Below are 20,630 nucleotides of genomic sequence, written 5' to 3'. Positions count from 1 at the left end.
TTGCTCTTAATAATAAACTAGAGGCCCGGTGCATGAAATCTGTGTGTTCCTCAGCCCAGCCTGCACCCTCTCCAATCTGGGGCCCTTCGAGGAATGTACAAGGGCAGTGGGACATCCCTCTCCCAGTCCAGGATTCCTGGCTTCCAACCATTTGACTGCCTGCCTATCTGATTGCCCCTAACCGCTTCTGCCTGCCAGCCTGATCACCCCCTAACCACTCCCCTGCCAGCCTGATCCATGTCTAACTGCTCCCCTGCCAATTCGTTGCCCCTAACTGCCCTCTCCTGCTGACTTGGTCACCCCTAACTGCCCTACTCTGCTGGCCTGGTTCCTCCAACTGCACTCCCCTGCAGGCTTGATTCTCTCCAACTTCCTTCCCACAGCTGCCATCTTGTGTCCACTTTGGGGTGGCCATCTTGCGTGTTGGAGTGATGGTCAATTGGCATATTAACCCTTTATTATATAGGCTAAGCAAGTGGATATGATCACACATTGTAATTTATAAGTACTAGAGAAATACTTGGGAAGAGAATTCAAGTATAAGAAAACTTTGGTGAATGTCCTAATTTATAAAGTAAAGCAAAAAGATTTTGATAATCAGAGTTTAATATACTAAAATTAATATCTACATGAACTTTAGGATATGTATTATACATATTGTTTAGGGAACTTTAAATAAGACAATAGGACTTTCTAAATAGCAAATGCTGCCAAAGTAAGTCTTAGATGAATTTTTAGGTTATAATATCATAAATATACTTATTGTATATTGATTTTTACATAGGGTTTGACAAATTTCTTATGAAATCCTTTTGCAAAGACATTAATAAGTCTAGGTAGATTGATGTCAGTCAAACATTTGACCAAAGGTCTCCTAAGAACAGAAGATAGTGAACATTCTGGTCTCAGATGTTTTTTTTAAAGTTCAAAATATGTTAAAGTCTCATTATTCTCTTTGAAGTTATAACACATGAGTTTATTTTAGATAATTTACCAGCTAAATTTTTTTTTAGTTATTTCCCCCCCCCTGCAAATCTTTAAGCAAAATTGATATACCTCAGACATGGCTAAGATATGTTCCTTAGTTTTGAATATTTCCTTATATCCACAATTTACCACCAGGTCTTTTGTTACCCTCAGTTTGTAAAGTGTGCAACTAGAGGAATACTCAAACCATAATGATAAATATCCTACAAAAATCTATTCTATGGTCACCCAGAAAATTTTATTCTTGGGTCTAATATTTTAAAATGTTTATAAATACATGAAGAAAAATGAAAAAAATATGCCTATCAAATTTTTTTAATCAGCCGAAGCTGGTTTGGCTCAGTGATAGAGCGTTGGTCTGCAAACTGAAAGGTCCCAGGTTCAATTCCGTCAAGGACATGTACATTGGTTGCGGGCACATCCCCGGTAGGGGGTGTGCAAGAGGCAGCTGGCCGATGTTTCTCTCTCATCGACGTTTCTAGCTTTCTATTTCTCTCCCTTCCTCTCTGTAAAAAATCAATAAAATATATTAAAAATAAACAATAAGAAAAAAAATAGATATATATATTTAAAAAATAAATAAATAAATAAATCACATAAAGCTAGTGGAGAAAGTTTATATTGTGTTATATAATCAAGATCCAAGGTGTTAATATTTACTGAATAATAAGCCTGAAAGTTGAAATTTCACAGAGATAAAGTATAGGTTTAAAATAAATTACAGGATGTCTAGATGAATGGGACCTAGTTTGACAGCTGTTTAAGACTGTAGAGATGAAGTTAGATTTGGTATGAGCATAGCACAGAGCATATGTCCTCTAAACCTTTCTAATGGAATCTTAGTCTCTATGTCAGAAGCATTTTGCTAAGACCAAAAGAGATAGGCCGTATCTATCTCCTAGTTAGATCATATCTGCAATAATATGTCAGTTCTGAGTGTCAGACTTTGATCAGAAACATTGAAACATAAAAGGAAGACAGAGAAGAGAGCTGAGATGATGAACAGCCTAGAAATTATACTAGATGATAAACACCTTAAGTAAAGAAAGTGTTTCAGAGCAAGTAATAGATGGTGTGAAGTATTGGACAGTTGTTATGTGGAGGAAGTGGGTGATGGTGATTCAGTGAAGTCAGAAAACAAGTGTAGTGACAGGAAGGTGGAGAGAAATTATTGGTTAGATGGTGGGATGCTGGTGTTTAAGATATTAGAGGTGGTGTGTGTTTGTGTCTAGTGAATAGTTACTTATATTGGTTGTAGCCAGAATGGAAGTAAAGATCATGGTTGTGGAAATCAAAATGATCTTTATAATGCAAGAGGATAGTTTGGGATCATTGTGAAGGAGGAGTCAAAGGTCAGCAGATTATGGCAGAAAGGGGCTAATAAAGTGTGGCATGGGAAAGAGCACAAACTTCAAAGGAGAATAGGCACTTACCTAAAACACAAAAAGAAAAATAAAGAAGGAGGAAGAGGAGAAGGAGGAAGAGTAGGAATTCAAAGCTCAGAGAATGCCAACATCCCCTTTGGGTTCTGCAGTTTGGAATGTGGGCAAATGAGAAGAGGCAGTCATTTGATTATATCATCTGTCACATATTGAGTTCAATGCACTTACCTTTCCAACCAGCATGGATGCTCCAAGTACATGCCTCAAGGTATGCAAAAGAGACTGTGCCACAGACATGTCAGGTATGGTTGGAATTCGTGTTGTCAAGTTTCTCTAACCGCTGTTAAATTTGATATTCTTTTTCCCCCTTTATTTTTAATATGTATTTATCAAAAAACAAGTTGCTGCATGTGCTAAGCTCTAGGCTAACTCAAGGGGAAATAAAGAATGAAGGAAACAAAAGAACAAAAGGGAAAATGTGCACAGTATGAGCCCCCAGCCAGAGAAACTCATATTCTAGTGTGAAGGCAGATTTTAAAAGAATCTTAGCATGATGATATGTTGCATTAGAAGTATGCACTGAGTGTTGTTTCAGGAGATAAAAAGACTGCCCAATGAGCCCTAACATGGGGAGGGTGCTGAGAGCTGTTTGGGTAGGATTCACCTAGTTTGCTACCTAGGAATTGAGTATTAGAGGGAATTAAGTAATTAGAGAAAGATAAATAGACATCAAAGAATGCTTCCACATCAATCTCATATAAGCACTTAAAGGAGAGAGAGAGAGAGGGAGAGGGAGAGGGAGAGGGAGAGAGAGAGAGAGAGAGAGAGAGAGAGAGAGAGAGAGAGAGAGAGAGAGAGAGAGAGAGAGAGAGAAAGAGAGAGAGAGAGGGAGAGAGAGAGAGAGAGAGAGAGAGCGCAAATATGCTGGGAGAGGTTAGAAATGGCCAGATTATTGCAGATAATTGAGAGATTATCAAAAGTTTGTCCTGAATTTTTGGATACAGCCTACTCAGTCTTCATGTTTCTTCTAGGTTCTCCTTTTGGGTCTTCAGACTAATTCAGACTAAATTTTGATTCATTAGGCACTTTTAACTTCAAATCTCACTCTTCATTTATTGTACCATATTTTGGGCAAACCTCTCTCACCCTCCACCCTCCCCCCATCCCCCACCCCGCCCCTGCCCCAGGCTCTCTAGTGATTATCTGTCAGGGGGAGGGAGGGGCATGAGAGGCAGGCTCAGGAGATGGGTGGAGAATAGTCTTCTCTCATATGTCCTTACAAAAAACAAACCGGCATTTCACAAAGTTCGTAAGAATATCCAATGTCTCTTTAAAGAAAGAATGACCTCCCATAAGTTTTATGCATGTCAAATAATGCTTAAAAACACAAATGATTAAAGATTTACCAATTAATAACGGAAAACTCACAGGCCCTGTTAGGAAATGTTTATTAACAGTTGCTCAATAGTATCAAACTCTCATTATCCTAATAGGTAAACTTAATACTATTCTGTGATGGGGGAAGGAAATTTTATAAGATTCCTTCGTGATTAATTATAAGCAAAGGGCAGTGAATAGGCTGTCCCTTTTGTTTTCAGGGGGAAAAAAGAGATAAGACACTAAAATTTCTGGAAATATTTCAATGCTCTAAGATGGATTTGATTTTCATAGTTACTTTGATTCCTCATTTAAAATATATATTTATTTTTAAATTGATTTCAGAGAGGGAATGAGAGGGAAAGAGAAATAGAAACATCAATGATGAGAGAATCATTGATTGGCTGCCTCCTGCATGCCCCCACTCTGGGGATCAAGCCCACATCAGGGCATGTGCCCTGACCGGGACCTGAACCTGACCTCCTGGTTCAAAGGTGGACTCTCAACCTCTGAGCCATGCTGGCCAGGCTGATTTGTCACTTTTAATTTTATGTTTGATTTTTCCTTAATACCACATTTAACAACTTACATCAACTCTAGATATCTCTTGGTGTTACATTTTGTAAATATTTTCTAATTTATTTGAAAAATAGACACCTTCAGTAGTTATTAATAATAGTCTGGACAGCAATTCTGGCAAGACTTAACTGTAATACTGCAATAGCTCTTAACAAGCATTTCTATAATTCCAGTTTCAATCTACATAGGAGGAAGATAATATGATTACTTTAGAAAAAGAAAGCTTTAATGTAAACATGAATTCACAAAGTCAGTAGTTCAAGGTATGTCATGATAATGAGTTGCAATGCACGTGTATACATCTATAATTTTGTATAGATTCTTGGTTATTGTGATATTTATAAATGGTGCTACTTTGTCTCTTTTTTTCATTACTGGATCCCCATAGACACAAATGTTCACACAGATGGCTATTTTCTTTTTTTTATACTTATGACACTCACACTCATCTGATAGGTAAGATCAGATTGATATTTCTCAATCTGAATAAACCAGAATGCAAAAACTTGACATATTCAGAAAATGTATTATTCAGTGCGCCCTCCCAATCTTAAGCCCTTAGATCTTTACCTCCTCAGAAAGAAATAAGGGCCACTGATTTTCTGAGGTCTGACACTAACCGCCTTGCCTCTGTCGAAACTTCTCTTTTTTTTTAATCTTCTCTTTCACACCTAAATAAGCTGAAAAGGCAATTGAAGCATACAATCAGGTAAGCATACAATTGTCAGAGGCAAAATTGCCAGGGAAATGAAAAAAGAAACCTTTGGCTTAATACATAACCCAGCAAACCAGCCATGTACTACACAAATGGAGGCAGCGGAGCTGATGATCTTCTCCATATTCTTGATGGTTGGCGTCGGTGATTCTAATGATTACTGTGTCATGTCTTTTCAGATTTCGAACCTTTACATATATGACACGGTGCTTCTGCTTGCTAATGCGTTCCATAAGAAGCTGGAGGACCGGAAGTGGCACAGCATGGCGAGCTTGTCATGTATCAGGAAGAGCTCCAAACCCTGGCAGGGCGGGCGGTCCATGCTGGAAACCATCAAGAAGGTAACCTCTGACTAGCATTTCCCTCCTGGTTTTCCATAAAGAGGATGTAATGGATCATATTTTGAAGAGATATCTTTTAGAAGGATCCCCCCCCTCCCACCACCCCCCCCACCACCCCAATTTGCTGCCAATTCAAAGCACAACACAGTGTAGTGGAGAAATGAAATATTAAAAGTAAAAGGACAGAAATGTACACACATACAAAACAGGGGCCTTTACTTATTTGCAAGGGAATTTTACTTAGGTTAAAAAGTTAGTGGTTGAAATATTTTAAATTGCTTTGGTTATATTATTAGGGCTAGAGGTGTTTAAATTGGTTTGGTGCCTGTCACAAAATGCAAAAAGCTTTTTTCTTTACACTGAAAAAAAAAAAAAAAAAAGAAGAGAGAGAGAGTTAGTTTTAGTTGTTTCTACCATTTAGCTGATACATGGTGAGACATTGGATGGTCTTTATGTTATAATGAAGATGTAGTTCATAAACAGTTAATATTTGCAGCATTTGGGAACTACTTGCTACTTGAGGGCATTCTTCTTCTCCTTCTTCGCTGTCAGGGTAGTGCTGAGCCTGGCTGTGACCTGTTTCACCTTAGCTACCTGTTCCATTTCAGGGAGGCAGTTTGTGCTGCTCAGCTTCTCTCAGTGGTATAAGCATCCTGCAGTTTATTAGCCTCTTTGTCATGTCATCCTTGCTGGCATTTTCCATTTGTCTCGCACAGCTTCTTGGATTTAAAATGAAATGATTAATAAAACAAACAAATTTCTCCTGTACCCTTTACACAAAGGAGACAGACATTTGAATGTTTATGTTCTTTATTTTGCCAACCCTTTTTCTTTTGGCATATGCTTGCTGTTCTCTCCTGAAGCAAAAAGAGAAATGGCTAGTCAAATGAAACATGAATGGATTTAGAAAATCCAAAGAAAAGTCTCAACATTTGGCATTAGAAATGAACTAGAAGTACAAAAACCAAGAAATGGGAGAAAGAAATGTTTCAAATGGAGACCAGCCGATACCTTTATCTTAGTAGTGCTTCCTTTTATAAAATGTATTTACTTTTTATTTTATTTTTATTTTAAAAATATTTTATTGATTTGAGAAAGAGAGGAAGGGAAGAAAGAATAGAGAGGGAGAAACATCCATGTGAGAGTGAAACATCTATTGGCTGCCATCCGCTCATCCCCTACAGGCATGTGTCCCAACTGGGAATTGAACTAGTGATCTCTTGGGTTCATGGATCGATGCTCAACCATTGAGCCACACCAGCCAGGCATGTACTGCTTCCTTTTTGCAAGAGAATCACTTTCATGGGAATTTGGGTTCTTAGCAACAGAAGTATTTGAAAATGTATTGAATATATGGCAGAGAAATATTTTTCAACTGGAATTAGATCAGTCAAATTTAAACTCAAGGTGTTGCCAGAATCTCTCTATCTATGTGGAGAACAGGCAGGTATGGATCCAAGGGAGGTTGCTGAACATGATTCTGAACCTACTCATTTATTACTCATAGTTTGGCTAAAATGCAGAACTTGAATATATTCATTTTCCTGAAGCTGTCTCATAAAGACAGAATAATATTCAGGATGTTGCTTAGGCAACACTTATGTAGTGTGAGTATCAATAAGAGGGAAAAGAAGACACCACTAAATGTAGCTTTTTCTCCTGGAGCAATTCAATATGCAAAATGTTGCTGTAATAAAGTTTATAATCAAAACAATGATATAATAACTATGAAACTCTATTTTGGAGTAATATTTGCATATTTGTCCCTGTAAGCTCTTAGTGATGCTTTTTAAAGCAATATCTCTATTCTATGTATTTAGAAACTAAGTTTAAATTATATACATGATTGCAAATTTTCAGTTTCTTATTTTTTGTTTCATGTTTTAAGATAACCTTAAAATTTTGATTTCCCCCCCCCCCCCCCCCCCGAAGTCATACTGCTTTCCTTCATATGAGTATTTTGGTTATCTCATTCAGATATCAAGGCTGATAATACTCCACACAAAGAGAATTTGAGAGAAAATGTTTTACTCACATAGGAACTCCCAGAGAGAGCAGAGTGTGCCCCAGCAGGTCCAGTCTAGCTTGGGCCAACCAGAGGGAATGGTCTGGGCCTTTGTAGTGGTTAGGGGTTGGAGCTGGAAACAGTTCCCATTGACTTGGTCTGGAGATTTGTGTGGCTTAAAATTCCCATGGGTGTGAAAGAAGGAGGTGCAGGATGGCCAGATATATATATTGTTTTTAGAGAGGAAAGGAGAGGGAAAGAGACATAGAAACATCAATGGTGAGAGAGAATCACTGATTGGCTGCCTCCTGCACACTGCCCCTATGAAGATGGAGCCTGCAACCTGGACATGTGCCCTGACTGGGAATCAAACCATCATGACCTCCTGGTTTATAGGTAGATTCTCAACCATGAAGCCATGCTGGCCAGGCAGGATAGACTGGTTTTTTAAATTATTTATTGTTTAAAGTATTTACATGAGTCTCCCCCCTCCTCCTCATTGACCTCTTCCCCCCCACCCCCACCCTCCGGCACAGCCCTCACACCCCTGCTGTCTGTGCCCATTGGTTATGCTCATATGCATGCATACAAGTTCTTTGGTTGCTCTCTTACCCCCTCACCTCCTGCCTTCCCTCATAGGTTGTATAGTCTGTTTGATGCTTCTATGTGTCTGCTTCTATTTTTGTTCATCAGTTTATGTTGTTCATGATATCCCACAAATGAGTGAGACCATGTGATATTTATCTTTCTCTGACTGGCTTATTTTGCTTAGCATAATGCTCTCTAGTTAAGATGGACTTTTTAAATCAGCCTGTCCATGAGTGGAGCCAAAGGGGAAAGGGAGGGCAAAGCTTAAAGAGAAGTCAGGACCAAACATCACAAATGTGATCAGACTGTTTATTGCAATGGGAACATTCTAGTGATAAAATGCTTAATCACATTCAAGTAACCACTGAATGCCTACCTTAGGGCATGCCCTACACACTGTACAAAGCCTGTGTTCTGCTGCAAGGAGACAAAGAAGCTAAAGAACAAATCTTCCCTTGAATTATTTATATTCTAATTAGGAAGATGAGACAAAAGATTTTAAAAGCACTGCGGTTGACATAAGCACTATAAATGTCCAACAGAGGGGAGGTGGCGAAGCTTTATTTCTTTTTTAAGTTGAAACGTTATAACTTATCTTTTGAGTTGATAGAATAGGTGCTTCCACATTTCTCTTCTTTCTGTAAAAAATTAGAGGCTAATTCTCAACTGTTTATTTCTTCCAGATAGCATCAGTACTCCCCAAGAATAGCTGTTTGTATGGATTTTATAGAATATTTTTGAGAGAGTTAATAATTTTTAAAATATTGAATATTCCCATCGATGAATGAAGCATTTATCTATATAGTCATCTTTATAGCCCTCAGTAAAGATTTATAGTTTCTTCATACATATTTCATTGTATTTACTCCTACACTTTTACAGAGTTTTGTGTATGTTTGTCGGTGTGTGAGCATGTGTGTGTGCACACTGTCATGAATTATTTTATTGTATTATGTTTTAATTAGTGATTGTAGGTACATAGGAAGTTATTGATGTTTGATATATTTTTTGAATGACCTCATTAATTCTTGCACTTAAATCTTGATACTCTTTCTTTGTAGTTTATTCTCTTTCATTTTTTCATTAGATATTGATATCGCCTTCAAATAAAATTATCACTTAATTATAATACTTTATGTTATTGTAAACTATAAAAAACTTCTCTTGGGACATCTTGGAGCACACCCTGCCAGGTACACTCTGGAGCCCTGTGTGCTCTGGAGGCCATCACCTTTCCTCCCTCCAAGTGAGATGTCAGGCAATCTGCATCTCAAAGACACAGAGGAGAGGACTCTACCGCCACAGGAGAGCCTCCACTGGTGCTGACCTGGCCTGGAGCTGACCTGCAAACCCTGCCACACAGGACACATTATTTTACAGCTCTCTTCTAATGCATTCTTTCCTATTTCCCCTGAATTTGATGTTAGTTCACCACTGACATATGGTACTCCTAGCTCTTGGTAGAGAGAACCCCAAGCAGCGGTATTAGGGACACACCCTTGAGGCAAAGGCCTCACCTGGCTGGGTGTGCAGGTAGGTTTTCAGTAGGGGCCAGCAAGGCCACAAAACTTGTGATTTGTAGAACAAATATAAATATGTCAACATACAAAGAAAATTTTCAGAAATGTCTCCATCTTTTTATTGATCCTCTGGCTAAAGAAGAAGAATGCATTTCCATAGATGTTGTTGAACCTCTCTCTGTACATGTAACTGCTTGAGAATTTAATTTTTTAATTTTTTAAAAATATATTTTATTGATTTTTTTACAGAGAGGAAGAAAGAGAGATAGAGAGTTAAAAACATCGATGAGAGAGAGACATCGATCAGCCGCCTCTTGCACACCCCCTACTGGGGATATGCCGCAACCAAGGTACATGCCCTTGACCAGAATGGAACCCGGGACCCTTCAGTCCACAGGCCAATGCTCTATCCATGAGCCAAACCGGTTTCAGTGAGAATTTTTAATATTATTGAGTATCCATGTTTAAATGTAGGCTATAAACACATAAAGTCATTTAATAGAAATCTCTACAGACAGTTCATCTGCTACCCACAGGAAGTTATCCCAACTTATAAAAATGCTGTCAATGAGATCTTCTTTGATATTGAACCTGACTGAGTCTTAGAAGGTTTGATTCAAGTAGGACCAATTCAATGTGTTGAAGACTAAGAATATGAGAAACCTGAATGCAGAAGTCATTAGCCAGCTCATCACCATCAGTGGTGTGGTGATCAGGATGTCCCAGCTGATTTCAGAGAGGCATGGAGCCTTCTTCTAGTGCTAGGTGTGCACCCACACTGCCCTGGTAGAAATGGACCATGGCTGAATCACTGGATCCTGCCTGTGTGAATGCTCCTGCACCACCTACAACCCACAGCTGCTTTGTGTTCCCTGGAAAGCAAACACTCACACTCTGAGTCTCCTGAAAATTTGCCTGCAGGACAGATGATCACACTACCACCCTTTTGCTCACAGTGATCTTACTGACAAGGTTCAACTTGGAGACAGAGTGAACTTTGCGGACATCCATTGAGCTGTTGCTATCGAGACAGTCCCAGGGTGAGTAATGTGAAGTCTTCTCCAAGACCCACATTGATGTAATTATTGCAGAATGGATGTAAAACATCTGTGTGAAGAAGCAGAACAGAGACTTTTTCAGAGCAGTATGTGGAATTGCTTAGGGAACTTTCCAGAAAACCAGACACTTATGAGAGACTTGCCTAAGCTTTGGCTCTAAGCATTTAAGAACATGAAGATTTATAAAAGGGAATCTTGCCTCAGCTTTTCCAGAAAACAAGGAAATATTTTAGTCACACAAAGAGGGGCAGATTTTGTGCTGACATCAACATACTGCTGTGCTGTGCGGTGACCCTTGGACTTGCAAGTCTCAGCTGCCACAGTATATGTACAATCTGTTCCCCTGGGACCAGGACACATCTGAGAAGTGCTCCAGGGCATTGACCTAAGCATATATGTAGAAAATGATCCCAAGATGCGGCAGCTGGTCCTGTAGATTGGTCTCTTTGTCTTGAATGACAGTGTTATCTGCAGTATTGATAAGTTTGAGAAGAAGAAAGTACAAGATTAGTATTGCATGAAGTCATGGAAAAGCTGACTCTCTTCGTTGCAAAGGCTTAAATTATTTATTAGCTCCATGAATTCACCTGCATCTAGGCAGTGCAAATCCTACTGAGTCTCAATGGAATCCAAACAATAACAACAACAACAACAACAACAACAACAACAAAAACTACCATAGAAAATATCCAGCTATGTATCAGATGTCCTTTTAAAAAGCCTGAGCACTGGCCAGAGTGACTCAATGATTAGAGAATCAGAAGGGTCATGGGTTTGATTCCTGGTCAAAGGCACATACCTGGGTAGCAGGTTTGATCCCTAGCCCCAGTTGGAGCACATGGGGCCAATTGATGTGTCTCTCTCACGTAGATGTTTCTCTTTCTCTCTTCTTCTTCCTTTCCTGCCTTCTTTAAAAATCAATAGGAAAAATATTTTCAAGTGAGGATTAACAAAAAGCAGGGACTTAGTACAGTTTCACTTGTTTGCACTCACCCTAAATGCCAGAGAAGGGATACCATCTCAAAACAAGTGTCAGGAATATACAGGGAAGAACCAAATTGTCTGGCTTTAGGGCGAGGGCTAGATGGGCAGGCCTCTTGGGAACTAAAGTGTTGTCAGGCACTATTGTTCTTTTGTTGTGCTGTTTCCCCCCCAACATAGCCTGCAGGCATAGTTGAGTGCTAAATCTGAGTCTCCATCAGCCTAGCTAACTGCTCTCACCCCATGGTGGTGATTTTTTTAGACCTCACTTTACCTAATTCATTTCCCCAGCCCAAACCTTTTTCAGAGGCTAACCCACACAAGTGGCTGGCCTGGCAGCATGCTATGGACTTTCCTAAAACCCACTGATATGGAATGTTTGGACCAGAGTCCATATTCTTTGTCCGTTGGAGTTGAAGAATGAATCTACGACAGATGGTAGTATAGCAAAGGTGGAGATTTATTGAAGAACAAGTACAGACTTCCATGTGGGGAGAGGGAAAGAGTCCCACATAATGGACTCCCACGTGGGGAGGGGAAAAAGGGCCCCACTGACTTCCTGTTTCCATGGTTTATAAAGGCTGATATACCTCTGATTGGTCAATATTCCCTTTTGAATTGGTTACTATTAGTGACTCCTGAACTCAGAGGTTAAACATCACATGGGTCATGTAATGCCTTCCCCCCTCATTCTTCTTTTCTTTCTGGGATTTCTTCCTTCTTTGTCTTGTAAATATAGACCTTTTCTGGCTACTTCTAGTTCCCTTGTCTTATGGAAATATACCTATTCCTGCTTCCTTGTGTTATGGAAATGTACTCTCTCCCCTTCTGTAGACCTATGTTTGATTTTTTCCATGGGCCCTAATTCTAGAAATTCCCTAAACCTGCCTAAATCCCCCTAATTCTTGTTTCACCATCAAAGGTCTACAAACCCCAAACAAGTAGCAGCCGATCTCCTCATGCCCTGTGCCTCTTGCTAACTGACTCCAGTTCTAACCCTAGTGGCAGCCAGCCTCCATGCACAGCATAGCCATTCCCAGGCTCCTCCACGCCCAGTGCAGGCAGTTACAAAACACAGATCACTTTGTACCTCTGATCAGGTGGCCCAGGGCTGGAAAATAGTCATAGGCTGAGCTTGGCCTCCCTCAGAGCTTTTCCCAAGAGAACCTAGAACCAACACTCCTGGTGACTGGCTTCAGACATCACCAAAGTACAAAGTAATTAGTCACAAAGAGCATACCCAAAGGGTTTTGGACCTGGCAGTGAAAGACCCCCAGAGGGAGACCCTCACTCTGTCCCACGGATCGACGGCGACCCCAATCAACCGCAGGAGGCGTCACTTGATGCAAACAGCAAGAGGCTTTTTATTCCAGCGCGCTGGGGCTCAACTCGTAACTCACGCAGGAGCAGAGGAGTCGAGCCCCGAGCAGAAAATCTCACAAGTTTATAAAGGCAAAAACCACACATCGGGAGGGGTTACACACGGAGGGGAGAGGTGGGGAACAAAGGCCGTTAGGACATTCCAAAGGGGTCTGGACTCGTTGATAACAGGTTTTATGACAGTGCTTAAACTTAGTCAACAGTCCCATCTGGTAATCTTGTATCCTGTTTTTCTTAACTGTTAGAGTCCTGTGTTGCTTTGTTAGCCCTTAGCTCGGGGCTGTTTCCTGGAACAGTCTTAAAGGTTATGTTCCCATCACTAGCTAGGGACGTTGGGGGTTGAGGTAAAACAGACAAGTTTTAGACATTTTATTCTTTCAGCAGTATCAACTGAATCCTACTCCATGGGGTCTGTCCCTGCACAACTTGTCCATTTAAGATGAGACAGTCCTCATAGCCAGTCAGCCCAAAGGTCAGTCCCACCCACTGATGTGCCAATACCAGTCAAGGACCAACTGCAACAGTAGAGCATACTCAGTCCACACAAGGAACATCACTGGAGCACCCTGCTCAGGTGGATGAGAGACTGTGCCATTAGCCACACAGGATACCTACTATATAAGGCCACTCTGCCAAGGCTAGGAGACATGGCTAATGTACCTAATACATAGGGGGGGGGAAACACAGGGAAGCAGCCAAAATAAGGAGACCCAGAAACATATCCCAAATAAAATAACAGGCCAAAACTCCAGAAAAAGAACTAAACAAAATGAAGCCTCATCATCTACTGGATGGAGAATTCAAAACATTGGTTGTAAGGATGCTCAATAAACTTAGGAGAGGAGGTGATCTCAATGAGAACAAAGAGATATGAAACAAAGATATAGGGAACATAAAATAAAACTTCTCAGAAATAAAGATTATAACAGAATGAAGAATACATTAGATGGAATCAACATTAGATTAGATGAAGCAGAGGATTGATTACTGATTTGGAGACAAAATAGCAGAAAACACCCAATTGGGACAGAAAAAAAAAAAATTTAAAATTGAGGATAGTTTAAGAGACCTTTGGGACATCATCAAGCATAGCATCCTTTGCATAACAGTGGTACTAAAAAAAAGAAAAGAGGGAGGAAGGGATTAAAAACCTATCTAAAAAAATGACCGAAAACTTCCCTTACCTGGTGAAAGAAATAAACACAAATATAGGAAGTGCAGGAAGTCCCAAACAACATGAACCCAAATATGCCCACTTTGAGACACAGCATAATAAAAAAGCCAAAGGAGAGAATCCTAAAAGCAATAAGAGAAAAACCCTTAGTTACCTGCAATGGAGGTCTCATTAAGACTGTCAGCTGATTTCTCACAAGAAACATTTCAAGCTAGAAGGGATTGGTATAAAATATTTAAAGTGATAAAGCGCAAAGATCTACAGCCAAAATTACTCTACCCAGCAAAGCTATTATTTACATTCAGAGAAAAGATAAAGAGCCTTACAGACAAAAGAAAATTGAAGGAGTTCATTACCACCAAACTAGTAATATAAGAAATGTTAAAAGGACTTCTCTAAGAAGAAAAATAATAAAATATCAGAAAAAATTTTCACTGACAATGGCAAACAATAAAACAGTGAATCAACAAACACTCAAGTTAATACAATGGTTAAAAGGCAAGAATATGAAGATCATTTGTAATTACAATAAGTTGAGGGATACACATACAAAGAAAGTAAAAAAAAAAATGATAAAAATACATAGCAGTGGGTAAAAATGGCAATGCAGTAATGATTTTAGAATGTATTCAAACTTAAGCAACTATAAACTTAAAATAGACTGCTATACACACAGTTTAATATATATGGAACACACAAAAAAAATTTTGAGAGAGGGAAATTCATTCATTCAAGAAATAATGAGAAAGGAATCCAAACACAACACTATAGAAATCCAATATACAATAGAAGAGAGCAAGAGAATAAGAAAGGAACAGAGAACAACTATGAAAACAATCAGAAAATAATAAAATGGCAGACACAACTTGCTTAATACTTACTTTAAATGTAAATAAATTAAATGTCCCAATCAAAAGGCGAATGAATCAAGAGTTGATACATACATACAATGGAATATTACTCTGCCATAAGAAAGTAACATCATTTGCAACAACATGGGTGAACCTAGAGAGTATTATGCTTAGTGAAATAAGTCAGAGAAAGACAAAAAACATGATTTCATGTACATGTAAAGTATTTTTAAAAAAATTAATGAACAAAATAGATGGCAGTGTGGCCATGTTTTTCGTCTTAGACTTCCTAAAGACAATCACCCAAGTGCTTGGGTTTGTAATATGAGACAAGCCCTGCCAGAGCACTCAAATGTAATTCCGTCAAGAAGCTTGTTTGCATGCCTACCATAAGGTTAGAAATGAGTGACTGGAAATTATTAGTTTCTAGGTTAACTTTGCCACTTTATCCTAATATGTACAAGCTTTTCCTAAATGAATGATAGAGAAAATTATGTATTTGTTGCCTCTATAACTTGTTTCTTGAGCCCATTTCTTGAGTGTAAGAAAATAATACACTCACAATATGTGATTACATATAAAAGCAGTGACATTTTCTGTGGAGTCTACATTAGTGAGCCATTTGCTTCCACCTCTGTGATTTTCTAAATAAACTTTCTCTTATAGTTTGAAAGCAAATAAAAACTTTTCTTGACTAAGTGCTTTAGCTTCCACTTTGAAACTTGCACAATTTTAGTTTAATAAAAATGCCACAGATGTTTTGTTATTAAGTATACTAAGATGTTTTTTAAAAACTCTGTAAAGAATGTATTCTATTTTTGTTTTACTGTACTTTATACTTTCTTTGCTTATTAGCAGCTTGTACAATTTTAGAGTAGTAAGGTAAAATACAGCTAACCTTACTTATTTCCCCCACTTATCAGGCAGAGAAAACCAAAACTCAGAACACTTAAATGACTTGTTAAGGGCTGGTTATACAGCACAACTGTCTTAAATGCCAAGTTTTCTGGCTTCCAATCTGTGTTCTGTGTACCATACCATTTACCCTTTTTATTGTTCATGGCAGAAGTAAACACATCACTGCTGTCAAAATCATTTGGTTAAAGAAAACACACATACACCAACAAATCAGGGGCCTAGACACCAATGTTAATATTGTATAAACAATGTCTTTGTTTTAATATGGCTTTTTCAAATGTGCTGAAGTTGGAGTATACATTGATGAGGCAGCAAGAGGACTATTTCAAAGGCTCAGACTACATTTTAAAAAGCTTTTGTAGCAAAAAAAGTTTATTTGCACATATATGCATGTTTGGTTTATTAATTATGAGAAGCTGCATTTAATTGTAATATGCATTTTAGTAAGGAGTTTTCATATATAATTTAAATTGGATGATGTTGCACACCCTACAATAAGCATTTAAGTCTTTGAAATTAAATAAGTAAAACAAATAAAAGGTGAACTTCTCTGGAAGGGAGAAGGAGGGGATCTCCATTATTACCACCATAATTTGTTTTCAAAGCCACAATTTGCAAACCACTCCCTGGGGCATTTCAAAATCAGCTTCATCTATGCAGATCGACCATCTTTCTTACACATTGTGGAATGGCATTACACCCAGGCAACACAAGCAGCTTATCTTTATTTGTAGACTTGTTCTATGATTAAATGCCAGTCATTTTCTGTTTTTTCTTACTGTTAATATTGAAATGGTTTCTAAGAATATGCTTTGTTCATTCGTGCATTCATCACTCTTTTAGCACATATTTATCAAATGCCTAGCCTGTGAAACATATTATTCAAATTCTCATATGTAATTACCTGAAAAGGAATTCAGAGCCTAGTATTGGCTAAGAATACAAAAAACAATACTCTAAGGAGAGACAACAAAAGCCCCAAATGTATACGATTCTGTGGAATCTTAGAAAAGGCCATGGTGCAGTGTGCACACGCACCCTGTTTCATGGCTGAGGCACTCTTGCTCAGGACAGTACACAATAGAGTCTCCCCCAGCTCCCACCCCCTTCCATGAACTGTCCTGTCCAGGGCAGAAGGGAGCTCTCCACTTCCTTTCCAGAAAAGCATGCACCTGATGACTGGTCATTGCAGAGCCAGAAAGATCAGAGCCCCTTGCCTCCATTGGTGATCACTCCAAAAAGTTATTGTAAAGTCACTAGAGACTGGCCCATGGGATCACCTGAGCTGCTGCTGTGCTTGCATTGCATTTCCCCCTCTCCCTCTCCAACCCCTCTTTTCTCACTCTCCTGCACACAAATCTCCTGCAAACACTTTTCTAGGGGGGCTACAGGTAACCCTCCTGCACACAAATCTCCATTTCAGAGCTGTTTCCTGGGGAACCTGATCTCAAACAGAGAAATTAGGTTAGAAAAAAAAGTACATGGAACTGATAGCATCTTAATACAAATATGAAAATTAATAGTTTTGAGATAGGTAAAGCTATGGAGAAGAACATACTTCTGGAATAAAATATCTGGACAATGAGAAAGATGGATTAAAATACTATAATAGAATACACAAAGTGCATGGAGAAAATAGTTTGAACTGGAAAGAAATTGAGGAAAGGAATTTATTTTCTACGTTAAGTGAATGACTAAAAAATTTCTGAGCAGGGTCTAACATAATCAGAGCTGAGTTTTAGAAAGAATATGCTTATATCTTTAGTTCTATGATTCAAATCAAAACTAAAAAAAATATTACATTTAAAATGTGATTATATATAAAACCAGTGACATTTTCTGTGTATTTTGCACTAGCAAGCCAGTCAAGATTTGATAGATTCTTCAATAAAAAAACAAAAAACAATTTGCTAGACCCTTAAATCCACATTGGCTTAAATAATCAATTTCTGTTAAATCCCTTGCAGTAATTATTTTCAATGCTGAATGTGGGAAAATATAACAACACTTGTGGCAGGATCTCAAGTCTCTTAATACCAATTCCCATATCGAAACATTTTGATAAATATTTCTAAAAGATATCTTAGTACATGTTGATATCTGAAAGAGTATTCTTTAAAATGGCAAAATATTGAAATTACTCTACTTCTTATATGCCAATCTGTTCATTCAACAAATATTCATTGAATACTGCCATATGGTGTACTGTGAGATCACAGAATAAGGAATAAAAATAGAAATATCAAAAATAATTATAAGTGCGATTAGTCCTCCAAAAAGGGAAACACCAACTGTTCTGGAAATATGTGACTGGAGAACCTCCTTTAGGTGTAAGAGTGACAGATAAGTGGAAACGTTTAAGATGAGTAGTTATTAATGAGGGAAAGGAAGAGGGGAGCATTCTAGAAATGGGGAGGAAGAACGTTTCATGCAGGGCATTAGAATGTTAGCAGGCTCACAGTGAAGGGAGCTTGTCACATTTAAACATCTAAAATAAGACCAGATGCCTGGCTGGCGTGGCTCAGTGGTTGAGTGTCAACCTATAAACTGGAGGTCACGGTTCCATCCTAGTCAGGGCACATGCATAGGTTGCGGGCTCCATCCCCAGTATGAGGGTGTGCAGAAGGCAGCTGATCAACCATTCTCTCTCATCATTGAAGTTTCTCTCTCTCTCTCTCTCCCCCTCCCTCTCCCCCTCCCTCCCTCCATCTCTCCCTCCCTCCCTCCCTCCCTCCCTCCCTCCCTCCCTCCCTCCCTCCCTTCCTCCCACCTTTCCTCTCTGAAATAAATAATATATATATATATATATATATATATATATATATATATATATATATATATATATTAAAAAAATAAGACCACATGGCTAGAATAGAAACAGAAGAGGGCCATGGTTCCACATTAGGTCCAAGAAGTAGGCAGGGTAAATATCACAATATCACAATATCACGATAAGTTTCTTTTAATCATGTTAAAAGGTCCAAAACTTTGAAGGGTAAGTTAAGCCACCGAGGTATTTTAAATAAAATCGGATTACTCAGTGGCTGTCAAGTAGAGAATCCATTTTTTAGCTGCTATTGGATGAGAAAACACCAAGTTGAGAAGCTGATGCTCCAATTCAGAGGAAGCATAGGCAATTACATGGGTCATGAAGATAGATGAAAGCAGATATCTTAAAGAGATATTTAAGTTATTAAAATAAGATTTGGCAGCCAAAACCGGTTTGGCTCAGTGGATAGAGCGTCGGTCTTTGGACTGAGGGGTCCCAGGTTCGATTCTGGTCAAGGGCATGTACAGTGGTTGCGGGCACATCCCAGGCAGGGGGTGTGCAGGAGGCAGCTGGTCAATGTTTCTCTCTCATTGACATTTCTAACTCTCTATCTCTCTTCCTTCCTCTCTGTGGAAAATCAATAAAATATATTTAAAAAAATAAGATTTGGCAATTTAACATGAATGGTGGGAAGAAGAATAACTTGCACAAAAATAACTCTGGAAAGTTGGGGTTTTTGCTGTTGTTTTTACAACTGTATACTTGAGGAATGAAAACCTATTACTTTAGTTTTTTATATAAGTCACTAGGTACCATTTAGAATTCATACACCTGAAGGAGAGAGTGAGTTTTGGAAAACATAACCTGACTTGCCAGAAACAGTATTGACTTGAAATATAAGTTAGACTTTTTACAAAATGTGCACAAATAAACTTGTTGCCACAAGTGTCTTTAAAAAATTAGCCTGCCTTTGAAATATCTCTTGTGGACTCATTAATGTATACTCCAACTTCAAGGGCATTTGAATCATAAAGTGGGTAAAATGGTAGTTTAATTTAAGCTAACTCAGCATATATTTTAAGCAATCCATCACGATATACATATATTATGTTGAGCACTCAGTTTACATAATTTAGAGGAAAAAGTATGAGGCACTCGATGAAGGTTTTACTTCAGGTTGCTCAAGTAGCTATTTGTCTGGGCCTCAATTTCTTCTTTTCTGAGATGTAAATAGCATGATTAGTAAGCTAGTAACCTCCCATTATTAGTTTGCCTCCAGTCTCTATTATGAATGAATATTTGAGTATATAGGTATATATGTAAATATATGTGTATATATCTGTCTATATGCACATATACACATATATAAATATTATTTGGCAACTCAAATTCCACTAACCATTTCACAGAAATTATTTTTTGTTTTCAATTTTTTTTATTTTACATCTTTTATCTTAATATTTATCTACCCATTATATTTATTTTCTGAGTATCAAATGTAGTATTTTCTTTCTGTGGGTATTTCTCTATCTGAAATTAACTTATGAAACATGCGGGTATCAGGACATGCCACTGAGTCTGGCATCTCTCAATGCATTCACCGCCTTGCTGGGCTCATGATTATTTCACAGGGTGTCCTTGGTTACCAAGCATGTCTGTAGGTTGCAAAGGAGCCTAGGAATATGTATAAGGAAATGAGATGAGGATAAAATATTTGCTGTTCCATATGATCTACCAAAAGAATCCGTGTTACTTTGAGGATTTAAGAATAGAAGAACATTCTTCGGCCTCAGAAATAGAGTGAAGTAAATTTTTAGTAATATTTCTTCTTCTTGTTTCCAATGTATCCTATTTGCTGAGGAACAATATTTTTCCTTTTCTGAAACTAGTTATCCAATGGTAAATTTTTCCAACTTTGATTCTACACTTTTAATTTTTCTTCTCTTATGCTTCCCATATTTGATGCTCACTGGGGAGAGGGTAGGATGCAATCCAAACCAATTA

At 38.4% G+C, this 20,630-nt stretch overlaps 1 protein-coding gene across 1 annotated transcript in view; it reads left to right on the top strand.

The window, feature by feature from the left end:
- GRID2 (glutamate ionotropic receptor delta type subunit 2) overlaps positions 1-20,630 on the top strand; it is a 1,250,164-nt gene that overhangs the window by 740,262 nt on the left and 489,272 nt on the right. Inside the window, exon 7 of the mRNA XM_084897107.1 lies at positions 5,220-5,381. Within this exon, the coding sequence (XP_084753233.1) occupies positions 5,220-5,381 (162 nt within the window). The remainder of the gene's footprint in view (positions 1-5,219; positions 5,382-20,630) is intronic.

Source organism: Pipistrellus hanaki (genome assembly GCF_964339955.1).
Source record: "Pipistrellus hanaki genome assembly, chromosome: 1".
NCBI classification, from domain to species: domain Eukaryota; kingdom Metazoa; phylum Chordata; class Mammalia; order Chiroptera; family Vespertilionidae; genus Pipistrellus; species Pipistrellus hanaki.
Note: the sequence above shows the minus strand (reverse complement) of the source record. Positions and strands in the feature narration are given on the sequence as shown.